This window comes from Stenella coeruleoalba (genome assembly GCF_951394435.1).
Source record: "Stenella coeruleoalba genome assembly, chromosome: 12".
Taxonomy (NCBI): domain Eukaryota; kingdom Metazoa; phylum Chordata; class Mammalia; order Artiodactyla; family Delphinidae; genus Stenella; species Stenella coeruleoalba.
The window spans coordinates 38,681,067-38,696,488 of record NC_137158.1 but is presented as its reverse complement, the minus strand read 5'-3'; the positions used below and the strand labels follow the sequence as shown (position 1 = coordinate 38,696,488).

General features: G+C 48.2%; 1 protein-coding gene across 3 annotated transcripts in view; it reads left to right on the top strand.

Moving 5' to 3' along the window:
* Positions 1-14,143, top strand: part of RTN4IP1 (reticulon 4 interacting protein 1) — a 103,062-nt gene extending 88,919 nt beyond the window's left edge. For all 3 annotated transcript variants that reach the window (XM_079939492.1, XM_079939491.1, XM_079939490.1), the window contains 3 exons: positions 1,274-1,457; positions 5,725-5,817; positions 14,011-14,143. In XM_079939492.1, the coding sequence (XP_079795618.1) occupies positions 1,274-1,457; positions 5,725-5,817; positions 14,011-14,118 (385 nt within the window). In that variant the 3' untranslated portion in view covers positions 14,119-14,143. The remainder of the gene's footprint in view (positions 1-1,273; positions 1,458-5,724; positions 5,818-14,010) is intronic.
* The last annotated feature ends 1,279 nt before the right edge of the window (positions 14,144-15,422 follow it).

Sequence of the window (15,422 nt, the reverse complement as noted above, 5' to 3'; positions counted from 1 at the left end):
GTAATACCAGGCTGCCCTTAAGTTTTATCTAAATTAAGTGCCATCGTGCTTGTTTATCCAAAATTTGGGAATGAAATAGGAACTTAAAAGTAGAAACTTAAGCAGAAACGTAAACTCATGAAGAAGAAATTTTCTGTTCTTTTCTAATGAGAATAACCATCTAGTAAGGTCATTCTCCTGCACTTCATATCTTTTAATTTTTATTTGCCCTTCTTTAGTCCCATGAAAGAACTCAAGAGCCACAAAGTTGGCCAAAGCTGGTTTTAGAAGCTTTGACGTTCATCCAGACGAATTTAGGAGGGAAAAGGGACTTACCAAAAGGAATTCCTCTGTTAATTTGCTTAATATGTAAGCATGCATTCTCTAAACAGATCTTTATTTTCTAAAGTATTTTAAAGCTTCATTGGGTTTTATCCCCTTTAAGTAGAATGTAGCGATTATAGCAATTTTAGGTTAGATTTAAGGAGCTGAATATCTGTCAGCTCCTGTGCATTCCATCACGACTGCATTTTTTTGGCATGTTAGAGCAGAGCTGAAGACTGAGAGCAGGCTGTTGATTTCTCTTTTGCTTTGTGTTGATGTGCATGAAACCAAAAGAAGAAAATTCCATAAGGTGAAGAGGATGCTTCTACAAGCAGTTCTGATTGTGGAGGGAATGCAAGCAAATGACTTGTGTGGGTCAAAACCTAATACACTTTTCTCTCAAGTATTCATGTGAACGAAAGAGTACTTTGACTTCACAGTGGATGGATAGCTTTGCAGTTTTCTATAAAGCTTGAGTCAGGGCTTCTCAGCCTTGACAACCTTAGTTTCTCAACTACTGACCTTTTGGGTGGATAATTTTTTGTTGTGAGGGGCTGTTCTGTGCGTTGTAGGATGTTTATCATCATCCCTCGCCTCTAGATGCCAGTACCCCCTTCCCACCGCCTCCCCCAATCGTCACAACTAAAAATGTCTCTAGACATTGCCTTATATGTCTCCTGGGGGCCAAAATCACCCTCGGTTGAAAACCACTTGTTTAAGTCATTCTTAAAGTATTTGAAAATAATATGATTTTATGATTTAAAAAAATGACATTGACATACGGTGGAGAAAACCCAGAGATCCAGTAAGTGGGTGTGCCCTTTTCTCCTTTGTCCGGGCATCCACCCCCTGCTGTCTGCGAGCTGTCACGGAAACAAACCCTGTAGCTAACCGGCTCTGGGAGTGAAGGCGGCTTGGAGCCCTGGATAAAGGCTGACCAGGATGTTTTGATTTGATTCTTTCTCTCCAGGTTTGATTTTATTCTCGACAGTGTTGGTGGATCCACCGAAACATGGGCTCTAAATTTTCTCAAGAAGTGGTCGGGAGCCACGTACGTGACTTTGGTGACTCCTTTCCTCCTGAACATGGACCGGTTGGGCATAGCGGATGGCATGTTGCAGACAGGCGTCACCGTGGGCTCTAAGACATTGAAGGTAGGGGGAGAGTCTTGGTTGGTGAGAGCAAGCAGGCGCCTGGGGCTTCTGGAATTTGGTTTCCTCCTAGCCAGTTTCTTTTCTCAAGGAGCCAGCACAGCACAGTGGCTGCAAGCCGGGCTCTGGAGTCACGTACTGACGGGGTACAAATTCTGGCCTCCACTTGGTAGCTGTGTAGCCCCGTGCAAGTTACTTAGCGTCACTAAGCCTCAACATCTTCACCTGAGAAATGAGGCTAATGGTGTATCTCCCTTACTGTATGTTGTAAGGATTAAATGAGATAATCCACCCATGTGAAGAACTTGGCACAATGCCTGGTACCCAAGACGTTCTTATTAAATGTTAGCCTTTATTTATTTATTTTTAAAATTTATTTATTTATTTTTGGTGCGTTGGGTCTTTGCTGCGTGAGGGCTTTCTCTAGTTGCGGTGAGTGGGGGCTACTCTTCGTTGTGGCATGTGGGCTTCTCATTGCGGTAGCTTCTCTTGTTGTGGAGTGCGCAGGCTTCAGTACTTGTGGCACACGGGCTCAGTAGTTGTGGCGCACGGGCTTAGTTGCTCATGGCATGTGGGATCTTCCCGGACCAGGGCTCGAACCCATGTCCCCTGCATTGGCAGGCGGATTCTTAACCACTGTGCCACCAGGGAAGTCCCGTTAAATGTTAACCTTTATTATTAGCTATTATTACCGCTCCTGATTCCATCTGATACACCTTCCGCTTTTTTCTTGTCTGCACCTGATGGCTCTCTGTTTCACTGTCTTAATACATACAGTCTCTTGTATATGAAGGCAGAAGCTTCATTAAGACAGCATAGAGCTGGCTGTTTTCATGGTAGTAACACTGGGATATGCCAGTGATTCCCAGACTGGGGCTTTTGGACCTTTAGAGGTCCATGGGAATTTTTTTGAATTTCAAAAGCCTGAAGGAAGGGGCTTCCCTGGTGGCACAGTGGTTAAGAATCCACCTGCCAATGCAGGGGACCCGGGTTTGAACCCTGGTCTGGGAAGATTCCACATGCCGTGAAGCAACTAAGCCTGTGCGCCACAACTACTGAGCCTGCGCTCTAGAGCCCGTGCTCCGCAACAAGAGATGCCACCGCAATGAGAAGCCCGTGCACTGCAATGAAAAGTAGCTCCCGCTCACCGCAACTAGAGAAAGCCCACGTGCAACAACAAAGACCCAACTCAGCCAAAAAATAAATTAATTAATTAATTAAAAAGAAACTGAAGGAAATTGTATTCTTCCGTCAGTGAGCCTACAAAGACTAATGGAACCATCATGCTTCTTCTGGAATTGTATCAACTTGTCTTGACAGTACATGTCCCATGTGAATCAGAAACTCTAACTATTGATGGCATTCTGGGGGTTTCAAAGATTTGATTAGTCAGCCTGATTTTGTTAACAGGGCCGTAAGGAGCTATGTCACCCAACTGAACACATCCCGTGCATGGTGGGCCTTCAAGACTAGTGCAGATCAGCCCTAGTACAGGACTGACAGCAGAGCTCCAGAGTCTGCTCTCTACCTGACATGACAGTGGTGACAGAGGCTTATAATTTCATGTTATGCACTGTTGGTAATTATAGCTTATTGGTTTAAAATCTGAATCAGTGTTGAAATGGAATAAGTGACAAGAAAATATACATTGTTCTTTTTTTTTAATTAGACAAAATACTCCAGGCTCAGGAAAAAGGCAGTAGAAGGTCCCTCAAGGGTGAAAAGGTTGTGAGTCACGTCGACCTAGCCAGCACTGCCATGTATTTGCAAGATGACTGGCTTGCTAATTCTCTTTAGCTTCTCCTTGATGCTCGAAATTAATTTGGAACCTTTTGAGGGGTGAAGTTGAGGACTTTGGTCTCTTGAATGCTGTGTACTAAGTCCTTAGAGGTGGTGAAGGAGAGCTGTGACGGAGGAGACTGCTGCTCAGTCCTTAGGAGCTGGGTCTGGGTGATAGGAGTGAACAAACCGGGCGCTGTGCTCCGGGTTCTTCGGTTTCACTTGGTTCAGACGGCAGCCAGCAGCAGTGTCCACGGGGCGCTTTGTGGTGGAGGAAGGAATCTTAGCTGTCCTTTGTCTCTTCTTTCTCTTTTCATGAAACTCGGGCTTCCCACCTGCTTTAAGATATAAGTTTAAGTTTTCCATAAAATTTCACAGTTTGAATTGCAGTGAGACCTCTTACAAGTTAAGCTTCAGAGCTATCCTCCGAGAGTAAGACAGGCATAGCTCTCTTCGTTTCCCTTTCCCCCGTCTTGAAAGATGATAGTGGTAATCTCACGTGAAAACCTTTTAAGTAGTTTCTGATGTCTTTCTGAGAATGTGCACAGTTAAAGCCTCATTGTAATGCCTGCCTGCTTTGGTTTACTCTCTCCTGTAATGGCCTGGAAAACCTACACAGACCTCTTAGAGCAGAATATAAAAATTCTGCTGTTGCAGACCAAATGTTTCCCTTTACGGGGCAGCCTGCTGTAAAGGAATTACAGATACGGCAGTTATGGCCACCGCTGTTCCTCTTTAAAACTCTGAACAGTGATCAGAAGGTTTTAATTATAGTCTGTAAAACCAGCCCTATGGAGAAGTACATGAACAGGTCTTCTGTGATTGTAATTAACTGGACCTGCTCTAAGCTTGGGACAGTCCCAGTGCCTCTGGTGTCTAGCCACCTAAGCCTTCAAATGTTTTTTTGTGTGTGTTTGTTTGTTTTTAAGTTAGTTGTCTAGACCAATGCTTCCTGACCTCCTTCATGCTCTGACACGCAGAGAAAATGATAGTATTTGAACAGCATATCGAGACCACTCTGGGCCAAGAGCAAGCTACCTGGAGACTTGCGTTAGCCCAGGCTCTGCCCTGCTACTCCGGGGGCTTGTCATACCTATGCTAGGGTGAGCTTGGCTCTGTTTACATCTGTGGTCCTGAGATAATGATCAGTGGTGACCCCTTTAACTCTTACCAGTTGTTCCAGGTTAGACAATAAGGGTCACCCAGCCAAACCAGTAGGCTGTTCCTGGCGCACTCACTGCGAAGCTCTGCCTCGACCACAGCTTGGGTTTGTCTCTCCGCAATCTCAAACTCTATTCGCATTGCCCCAGCCTTTCCTCAGTAAGCTTTACCTTCAGCACTAGGTAAATATTTATCAAATATTTTCGATGTGTCATGCACCTTACATACATTCTCATTTAGTCCCTCCAGCCCCCCTGTCAGCTGGGTGGTGGTACCTCCATTCTGCAGGCCGGGAAACAGGCTGAAAGTGGTAGCTTGCCCTAAATAACACAGCTGTCAAGGCCTGAGGTAGAGTAGCAGGGGAGTTCCACTGCACCTGCCGGCTTCACGCCGTGGTGGTAGCTGACCGTCATGCTGAGATTGTGCGGTGAGCTCAGTGGAGAAAGTCTGAGCTCGCCCAGCAGTTGGGGCAGGTGCAGGGAGGGAGGCGGCGGGGAGGTACTGGCTGGCCCCCCACCTGCTTCTGGGTCGCTGCCGTCTGATGAAGTTTAGTTGGGCAGGTCGTTGAGGTATCACTGAGAACCTCAGCTCACTTGCTGTTTTGATAAAGGCCTACCCTACCTCCGACATAAAGAATAATAATCAAAGTGGCTATGGCAGTAGAGTGGTCATGAACCCTCTTGGTGTATGATTTTTGCCTGTCTTCACCAGGGGGCATTTTGCCCCACAGTAGATTAGGTGGCTTGGGACTTGCTCTAACTATAGGGGAAGATCCAGGCACGATACATGAGGAACTTTATGCTTTGTTTTGTCTTTAAAGCTGTCTTAATTCCTCTCAGAGCCAGGAAAAAATGTTTTGATTGGATTTCTTGTTTAAGATCATATGTTGGTGCCTTTTTGCCCTTAAAGCATTCTTGGATTAGGTGAAGGCTCTTTTCTGGTGCCTCAGGGCTTTATTCAAACCTTGGTAGGGAAGGTCTAGAGGTCTCAGCCCCTCATATGTTCTAGGGAAGAAATGAGTGTGTAAGATTAGACTGTCATTTTAAGAAGAGCTTTCCTGTGCTTACTTGCTTGTCAGTCACAACCTGGGGGAGAAGCCTGAGTTCACGTGGGTATATCTCTGTTCATTCACTTATTTATGAAACATTTACGGAGCGTCCACTGTCTGTCAGTCACTGTGCTGAGGTGCTGGGTGTACAGCTCATTGTGGCAGCATGAAATGGGAAAGCAGTTTGTCTGTCTTCGTCATGCAGGCAATACTTTTCCCAAAATTTGCATTTTGTCAGATTTCATCCTTTCCTATATTTGACACGTTTTGTTTTCTTTTTAGCATTTCTGGCAAGGAGTCCATTATCGCTGGGCTTTTTTCATGGCCAGTGGTCCATATCTAGATGACATTGCAGAACTGGTGGATGCGGGAAAGGTAAGTGTATTGCCAGGGCGTCCCTTGTCACCTTGGTGACCTGCCCAGCAAGCCTAGTCAATGGGAACTCCGCAGAGGTAGGCTCGGCCGATGTCCACACTGCCTTACACGCCGAGTTTAAGTGCTGTGTTTCGGGTTCTGTCTCCATGGGAATCATAGCCATAGGCTGCTGCATTTGAGACAGAGCGTACACCATCTAGCGCAGCCCCTTTGGTCTGCAGATGAGGGGCAGGCCCAGAGAGCTTATGTGATTTTCCCAAAGACGCTTGGTTACGTGGTAGCAGAGCTGGGATCTACAGCTGGGCTGCTGCTATTTTGATAATGGTCCTGAAGAGAAGGCACCGTGAAGGCAACTGTTGCACAAAGGTGGGGACACACTTGTGAGTTTACAGCTGAATTGCTTCTTGAGCTTGCTTAGTCCGAGGGTGAGGCTGCTTTGGAGGCAAGCAGATTTCCAGATGAGCAAGGAGATCAAACACTGTGGAATCTAAACAGAACTGGACTAGAAGTTAGGTCCCTGGGTCTCCTGTTCCCAGGCCAGTGTAATAACGTCGGCAAATAAATGGTATGTCTGAGAGGGTCAGTGGGCAGGATGTGATTCAGGATTGATGGCGATTTTGGTAGAGACAGCTGGTTGGTGTTTCTGTCTATTCGAGTCTGTCCTGCAGCGGACTTGGTGGGGAGGGACTACTGCTTGGAGCCTGGTCAGCCCCTTTTGGGCGTCGAAAGGGCTCTTAGGGCTGATGGCAGTTGAAAGACTCCTTAGCTACCACCTGCCTATTTAACTTCTTACGTGGTTTTAACGGCTCAGACGTGCCACCTCTGGAAGAATAACCCAGAAGGCAAACTCATATTCTGGTACTGATATTTGTGATTTTATTGAGAAATTATATGGAATTATAAATGAAGGGAGGGCTTCCCTGGTGGCGCATTGGTTAAGAACCCGCCTGCCAGTGCAGGGGACATGGGTTCGAGCCCTGGTCCGGGAAGATCCCACATGCCGCGGAGCAACTAAGTCCGTGCGCCACAACTACCGAGCCCACGCGCCTAGAGCCTGTGCTCTGCAACAACAGAAGTCACCACAATGAGAAGCCCGCGCACCACAACAAAGAGTAGGCCCTGCTCATCGCAACTAGAGAAAGCCTGCGGGCAGCAACGAAGACCCAACTCAGCCAAAAGTAAAAAAATAAATAAATAAAATAAATAATAATGATTATTTTTTCTCCAAATGATTGGAGAGGCTTATGTACCCTAGAGGGTTGCATGAAGTCATAGATAAAATGATTCTCATTTTATAGATGAGAAAACTGGCTCAAAGGGATAAGGGGACATGCTCAAATTTGTAGACGTGGGACCAGGACTCATACCTCTGACCCCAGTCCTGTGCTTTTCCCTCCCCACCATTAAGCTGCATTCTTCGTGCTTGAAGCTGATCTAGGACTTCAGCTTAAATTGACTTGTCATTTTACACTGGGCAGGGAAAGGGTCTGGAGCAAGTCTAGCATCACACCACGTGATCCTTGCTAAGCCATATGGAAAGAGCCCCTTGAAATGGGTTTTCTTGTGTTGGCACCTGCCCCTTGCTGGCCCATCTCATCTTTCCATTTTGGTTTGGGAAAAAAATGTTTTTAGGAACTACTGGCTGCTTTTTGTGCATTTAGTTTTTTTATTCTATTTCAGCCAAGGAACTTATGATAGAAAATGGCCCACTACTATTTCCCAAATATTTTGGTTCCAAGTTTGCTTGCCTCTTCTCAGACTTCTAAGTCTTGATGTGTACTGGGTAGACAGGAGCTCAGCCTTGTTGTGGCTGCAATGTGCCTCTCTGTAGGGATCTCCCCATATCCCACAGGGATGCTTATTTTATTTCTAGGAGGAAGGAAATGAGCCATCGTCAGATAACACGGCCCATAGTTCTGCACAGTGCTGAATGGGGATGCAGCCTCATCATTAGAGAGGTCCCCGTCCTCCAGAAGTCACCACACTTGTCCTGACGTCGGCTCCAGACTGTCCACATGCTTATCATTGCTCTTTTGTGTTCAAAATATTGTGACGCTCTCTCTACCTAGAAATTACTATTTATGCAACAAAGAGAGGTGTTTGTGTACATGTCCCTATTGAATTTGGTAGATAACTGGTGGAATGGCTAAAAGAGGACATGGTAGAAATAATGATGCCCTTCAAGTGTCCTCCTCCAAGGGTGAGGGAGGAGATGTTCCTCTGGCCTTTGATTCTCTTCTCACCAGGGTTATTTGGGCTCAGGAGTCATTTCTGACAGTGAAGCGCTCTGGGACTATGGCGGTTGATATGTGACACCGGATCCACGAAGCGGCCAGCTGTGCTGGGCATCCTGCTTCTTTGTGGGTGTGAGAGGTTGTTGCCTGTCTACACTGGGAAGTTGGAAAGGATAACAGAACAGATCTGCTTACCCATTGTGTGGTTAGTAAAGACTGTAAAGTTGGACGAGGACACTGAAATCCTTCCAACCTTTGGCTGACTGCTTAATGAATCTAATTAGCAGGTATCCGATAGAGGGGCTGGAGTTGTTTTTTGACAGTGTGAGGCCATGAACCAGAAGAGGCTACTCTTAAAATACTTTAAGCTTTGGAATGAACAATACATTTGTAATATTCAAAATCCAAAAGGTAGGAAAAGTTATTTCATAGACTCTTCCTTTGACTCCTGTCCCTCAGTCATGGAGATTCTCCTTGTCAGGGCCCCAACATTATCAGTTTTTTGGGCATTCCAAAGACGTTTTGTGATTCAGTAGGGTGAAACAAAAAAATGATTTATAATTAGCACAATGAGGTTAATGGGCTGCTACTGACACTGTGCCTTATGCCTGAAGTTTATTGGCATTTTCTCCTAAGCACAATAAACATTTCCTGTTTTTATACTATTTAGCAAACTGTTTTTGGTGGGGTGCCTACCACAATGCATGGGGCACACATATACAATGGAATATTACTCAGCCATAAAAAGAAATGAAATTGAGTTATTTGTAGTGAGGTGGATGGACCTAGAGTCTGTCATACAGAGTGAGGTAAGAGAGAACAACAAATACCATATGCTAATGCATATATGTGGAATCTAAAAAAAAAAAAGGTGCTGATGAACCTAGTTGCAGGGCAGGAATAAAGAGGTAGACATAGAGAGTGGACTTGAAGACATGGGGTGGGAGGGCGAAGCTGGGGTGAAGTGAGAGTAGCATGGACAGATATACCCTACCGGATGCAAAATAGCTGGCTGGTGGGAAGCAGCAGCACAGCACAGGGAGATCAGCTCGGTGCTTTGTGATGACCTAGACGGGTGGGATAGGGAGGATGGGAGGGAGGCTCAAGAGGGAGGGGATAAGGGGACATGTGTATGCATATGGCTGATTCGCTTTGTTGTGCAACAGAAACTAACATGGTATTGTGAAGCAATTATACTCCAATAAAGTTCTATTAAAAAAAAACACTTAAAAAAAAAAAAGACATGAAAGAAACTTGCAATACTGGTTGCTGCCCCTGAGGAGGGGAACTAGATGGCTGAGGATCAAGTATGGGAGGGAGATGTTCCTTCATACCCTTTCATCTTGTTGAGCATGTGTACGCACTTGTGGTTCATGTACTTATTAAGGCCTTTGGAGTCCACAGGTCCATTCAAGATCCTAGGTGACCAGCCAAGCTTCTCGGCTGAACGATGATGTATCTCGGTTTATTTATTTTAGCCAGCATCAGAATAGTTCCTGTGGAAGTTATTTGAATTTAATTCAAAACAGTTAGTGAGGGCTAGTGGGCACTTTGCTTCGCCCAGTAGTGTGTGGAGAGATGCGTTGGTCACGCTGAATTACATCCTGAGCAGTGCTGTCCACTAGAACTTTCTGCAGTGATGGAAATGTTCTCTGTCTGCATTGTCTAGTGTGGTAGCCACTAGCCGTATGTGGCTGTTGACCACTTGAAAGTGCAACTGAGGGACTCAATTTTTCATTTTATTTACTTTTGATTAATTTAATTTAAGTAGCCCCGTGTGGCTCGAGGTTAACCATTTTGGATAGTGCAGCTTTAGAGACAGTGTAATAAGTTCTGAGGCAAATGATTTCCCAGACCCGCTTTGGGATGGCCAGGCCCTAGTTTTGCAATGAACTGTATTCCAAAACTTTGAACTCCTTATTTGCAGCTGGATTTTTTCTCCCATAGAAAAAATGTAACGGCTAGGCACTGAATCCCTGGGACCACTACGAGAGTGTTATCTTGCCAGATGTGGTAGGTACCTCACAGCCTTGATGCTACTGAAGTTTTCAGATGCCACTGAAAATTGCTTCTATGGGTAAACATAGGCCGAGTTTCTCCCCTCACCTTCTGGCTAGAAGAAGTGCCTGTTTTTAGGGGGGCCTAGGGACAAGTCCTGGGATGCACATTTACTGCCTTGGAGAGTATCCTCCCCCAGCTCAATCGCACCTCCTATCTTCCAGCCTTGAGTTTTCCATCTGGGGCCAGGAAGTTCAGAAATAGCAAGTCTGAGCAAAGCCCACCTTTTCCTTCTTCATATCTGCTTGGTTTAAGCCCCCTTCTGCCCCTTTGTCCCGCCCCAGGAAATACTGATCCTGTGGCAGAGCTCAGGGCCACGCCTATCCGAGAGGGGGTGCTGGCACTGTGTCCTGCCACCCTGCGCGGGGCCTGTCCACAGGCGTGAGGACAGGGATTGCCAGGGGCCTTTAGGTCTCCCTGGATCTCTGTCATCGGCATCTGTCTCCTCGAACTCCCCCCGCCCCCGCTCTGAGATCAGTTTCTGTGCCCTGTGGAGGCTGCGGCTGAGGGTCTGGGGAAGAGGTGACAGATTTGGGCTTACCTCCCCAAAACACCCCCATGCCATGCAGTGATGACATCGGGTGTCTGGGACCCTAAGTCTGCTCCTCTGCTAAGAGCTCTGACCTTGCACTTAGCATGTAAACACCTGCGCTTCAGTTTCCTAATCTATCCAACAGGCTGGCTCAGAGGCTCCCCTGCTTTAAGCTCTACTGTTCTGTGATTTGCGCGGGGAAGTGGGGATGGAGGGAGAACCTCTCTGCAGGCCACCGTGTCTGCCTGGGTGCCATCCTCTCTCCACCAGCTCTCCGAAGCTCCTGTGCTGAGAGGGTTTCTGCCTGAGAAGCAGGGAGGCTTGCCCGTCTGAGGCCACACCAGGGAGGTTGAGGTTCCCATGGTCCCTGTTCTCACGGGAGGGATGTCAGGCAGCAGGTGCCAAACCCCGGGGCCTGGTTTTGTGCAGCCTTTGTTTAGGAAGGGAAAGGACAATCAGAGAGCCTGAATTTGGGTCTGAGACTGGGATGAACGCTGCCGCTGTGGACTCCCGGTCAGCTGTGTGCCCCGCGCGTCCGTGTCGCCCTCGAGTGTGGTATCAAGCCCGCCGCTTTATACCAGGACTCCCTGAGCCGGCCAGACTACAGCAGTGTCATCACATAATGTCCCCACCTCACCGTGAGTAACCTTTCTTTCCCCTCTCTGGATTTTTGCTCTGATCCCTTTGTCCATAGCAAACAAGCATTCCAGGTCTGACGTGAGGCTGTGTGTAGACACTGCCTCATTATCCCGTTAATCTCTGTTTGCTGTCATATATTCAGCCAACGGTGGCTTTTGCCTGCCTGTTAATTGAAAGCCTCTTTTTCATTGTCACTTACGGGAAGAACTGAATGCCCGTTATGCTACAGTCAGCCCTGTGGGATTATCCGCCACAATAGGCCTGACCAGCCAGATTAAAGTGTGCCGTCGCTGTGGGCTGCCTGGGTCATCAGTTCAGGGTCTGTCTCTCCGGTCAGGTTCTAGAGTGGGCGGAGCTAGGTGGGCGGGCCGCTCATCCTGGGCGGAGCAGGTGGATTCCGGTTCCCTTGTGACCTCTCGTAATGCCGCGCTGCTGGTGTCCGGTGCTCAGTGACAACGAATGGGTGTTCCTGCCTCCTTTCTTTTCTCGATGTCTCTCTCTGGTGCCTGCTTTGTGTGCCTGCCCTGCGTCAGTGCCTGAAACTTAGAGGGCAGACAGTCTCTGTGGAGTGGGTGAATGTGCAGGACACAAGTCAGGAACCCTAAGCATAAGGCAAAAGGCTGCAGTGATTCCCTCCCTGATGTGCAGAAAACTCACCTCCACCCCTAGAGATCCTGATTTAGTTGTTCTAACTGGAGACCAAGGACTCTGCATTTTAAACATGCATTCAGGTGATTCCTTTTCAAGTAATCAGCATCCAGAAAGCAGTGTCCCAGCAGCTTGAAGGAGAGGGACGGGTTCGGGAGGTTTTGGGTGGGACATGCAGGGAACAACTTGGGTGCATTCCACTCCTTTACCAGGCAAGGCAAGCTGATTTCCTCTAACAAGCCAGCTCAGATCTGTTCCGTTCACAGCGGCCACCATGCTGGGGGAGGTTGAGGTCACCCTCAGCTTGCTGGAGAGTGCCACGATTATTCGTCAGTGATGTCGTCCACAGGTGCAGGTGGGAGTGGTGGCCTATGGACCACGCAACTGCTATCCTGGTGGCCTGGAGACTGGATCCTCAGGTGGCGCAGTCTGTTAGCATGAGGCAGGCCACCCAAGATGCAGGCTGTGATGAATCGTCATAATCCTTGGCTACCTTTCCCTCCCCTTAAGATTTCAGGAGTAGATGTGGAAAGCAGCTGCTGATGTATGAAAGGCTCAGTGCGCAGTGGAGAGAGCACAGACTCTGGCGCCAGCTTGAATCCTGCTCTGCCGCTTAGCAGTTATGGGACGTTGGGCAACTTACTTAACTCTGCGCCTTAATTTATTCATCTGTAAAAGGGGAATAATAGTACCTACCTCATAAGGTGGTTGTAGGGGTTAAATGAAGTAAATGATACAGAGCACTTAGAAGAGTGCCTGGCACACAGTGAGCACAGTGTGTGCTGTGACTTCTATGAGCTTATCGTGGTTTGTGGGTACAAAAGAATTTTCAACTCTGGAGAAGGGAACTTTTGGAGTCCGAGATGCTCTCTGGTGGCAGGGCTGTGAAATTCACACAAGAGCAAGGTCTGTCGGGTGCATGCGAGCACAAAAGCACGTACTTCTTCCTCTTGTAAAGGGAGAGGGTTGCGAGACGTAGGCTTATGCCTTCTGACAACTTACACCTGCCTGTGGAAAGAGCCAGTGGATAGTTACTGATTTTTGCTTGAAGTTTTGAAAAGGATGAGTTCAGTTGGATTCGTGCATAGGGGGAGGGCGCTAACTGGTCCTAGTTTCAAAGGAGGTTGCTGGCAGTACTAACACTACAGTAAAAAGAACCGGCAGCACTCAAGCCTTTATGCGCTGGCTGAGCTGGCGTTCCTGTAAGTTCCACCCAGCTGCCGTGTGGCTTAGCAAAGCCCCTAGGGCAGCTGCAGCCAGGGAAGGGCCACAGAGCCCACGCAAGACTCTCGCTTCCCAGTTATCTTACTGGTTTTCACCTAAGTGACACTTATTAAGCTCCTGCTGTGTGCCTAGCATTGTGCTGGGTGTTGGGGGGCGGATACAAGAGGTGACTAGCCCACAGGTGCGCTAAGCTTTGACTGAGTAGACGGGCCAGACATTCAACAAATGGAAACAATCTGTTCCTCTTCTGTGCACTGCCTGTGAGGGGCCACGGGGACACACGCAGCGAGAACCCTGGGACGCCTTCTTTGGCGTTTACCACGCAGGACGGCGTGGCTGAGACGGGCACTGGGCTGTAGCGGGCCGTCTATGAGGAGGGCCACACAGGCTCTGCGGTGGTTCAAGGAGAGGACGCACCGCAGGCTCGGGTTGGGGCCGGGCCGGGCGCCCGGCAGACGTCGCAGAGGGGCACACACCTCACGCTCAGACAATGGCAGCTAGGCCATTTTGGGAACGCGGGGTCCACGGAGGGTGGAGGTTGGAACGGTAGTGGCCTTGGGATGCTGGCCTCGGGCGCCGTGGAAGGGCCCTGAACAGGGGAGCGAGGCGCCCGGCGTGGAGCCGGAGGAGGGTTACTGGTCAGGCTGGGCTCCCTTACACCGGAGACGGGAAGAGGCAGGAGAAGCCGGGGGGCAGCCGTCTTGCCGGCCCGCCTTGAGTTCCTGACCCGGGGGCACCACGCAGACTGGAGAGAGGCCCGCCCGGGCTGGCCACGCGACGCAACCAACCACCGACGTCACCCGACTTGACCCACGCGGCTCTTCTCACCTGCTCGTCAACCTTTCTTGTGTTTTACAGATTCAGCCAGTTATTGAGAAAACCTTTCCGTTTTCTAAAGTTCCAGAAGCCTTCCTGAAGGTAGAAAGAGGACACGCGCGAGGAAAGACTGTCGTCAGTGTCGTTTAAATAAACACTCAGTTTGGTGCCTGTGGGCTCTTATTTGGTGAGTGCCTGTAGGCCCCGACTCTTTTCCAGCCGTCCCTTTCCAGCTTAGACTAGAAGTTCCATGAAATAAATTTAGCACGCACACGTTTCTGCCAGTCATTTCCTGTCTGCTGAGCTGAGCAGAGACTGATTTTATAGCCACAGCCCCACCCTCTGTCATCGCCTTGCTCTGCCCAGAGCGTTCTCGCGTCACCTACCCCGACGCGGCTGCGCACTGTCCGCCGAGCTCCTCCATGCCAAGCGCAGGGGATACACACGTAAGCAGGGACAAGATATGAACATCTCTGCACTTGGACTTGTCTATAAAGTTGCTGAAAATCGCCTATTGTTTTTTTCAAGCTGTTCTTTCACAGCAGATTTGCAAATTGTGGCGGCACCTTCTGTTCCAGTAGCTCAAACTCTGTTTTATCATCTTAACAATTGTGAGAGATTAGAACTTTCAGCATGTGGAGGGATGGCAGCATGAAGAGCTTACTTAAAGCTAATTCCTTCTTAGGGTCATAGTGAGCACTTTTCCCACTGGCCAAAGTTTCCTTTGATTTTTATTCCATCTGCTCCAGTGTGCGGTCATAACAGCCCTGAGTTCTGAATCTCTTAGGGTCATATGTAAAAATCTCGCCAGCGATTTGGTTGTTTACGCTTTTAGAAAATGAAATGTGATGTAAAGTTTGTAACTTTTTAAAACACTTACTTTTTTGCATAAGGCTAGTCCTCTTTCGGCAACGGAAACGTGCTTCTCTGGGGACTTTTCCGTGGAAATTACCACCATTCCATTGGGGACCAGAGTTCTCCAGTTTGACCTGAAATGCTTGCATTTAGGTATCTCGCCAATAAACCCGTTGCGGCTTTTGAGTCTCTAGTCTGTGCCCTCTGATCATTGACGGTAAGTGTCCAGTTCCTGCCACGATCCCCTCATTACTGCAGCTCAGCTGCTATCATTTGGCTTCTGATGTAGACCTGTCTGAGTAGCCTTCTACTTGGTTTCTTCCTGATAGACACTCATTTGTAGTGTTGCATGAGGGTTTTTCTCTAGAATTGCTGTTCTCACCAGTACAAATTTACCTCAAAAGCAAGATGTTTTTCCAGGTGTGAATAAGCCACTTTTGACTTCTCTGAATTCAACCTCAGCTCTTTCTCTTTGAGGCCTCCCAGTGGTAGTGAGGGGCATCTCTCGAGGGACGACCTCACTTACCCTCATGTCCACTCAGAAAAGTGGAGTGTGCCCCTTCACCACTGAGTCTGGAAAGAGGGTAGTCAAAAATCTC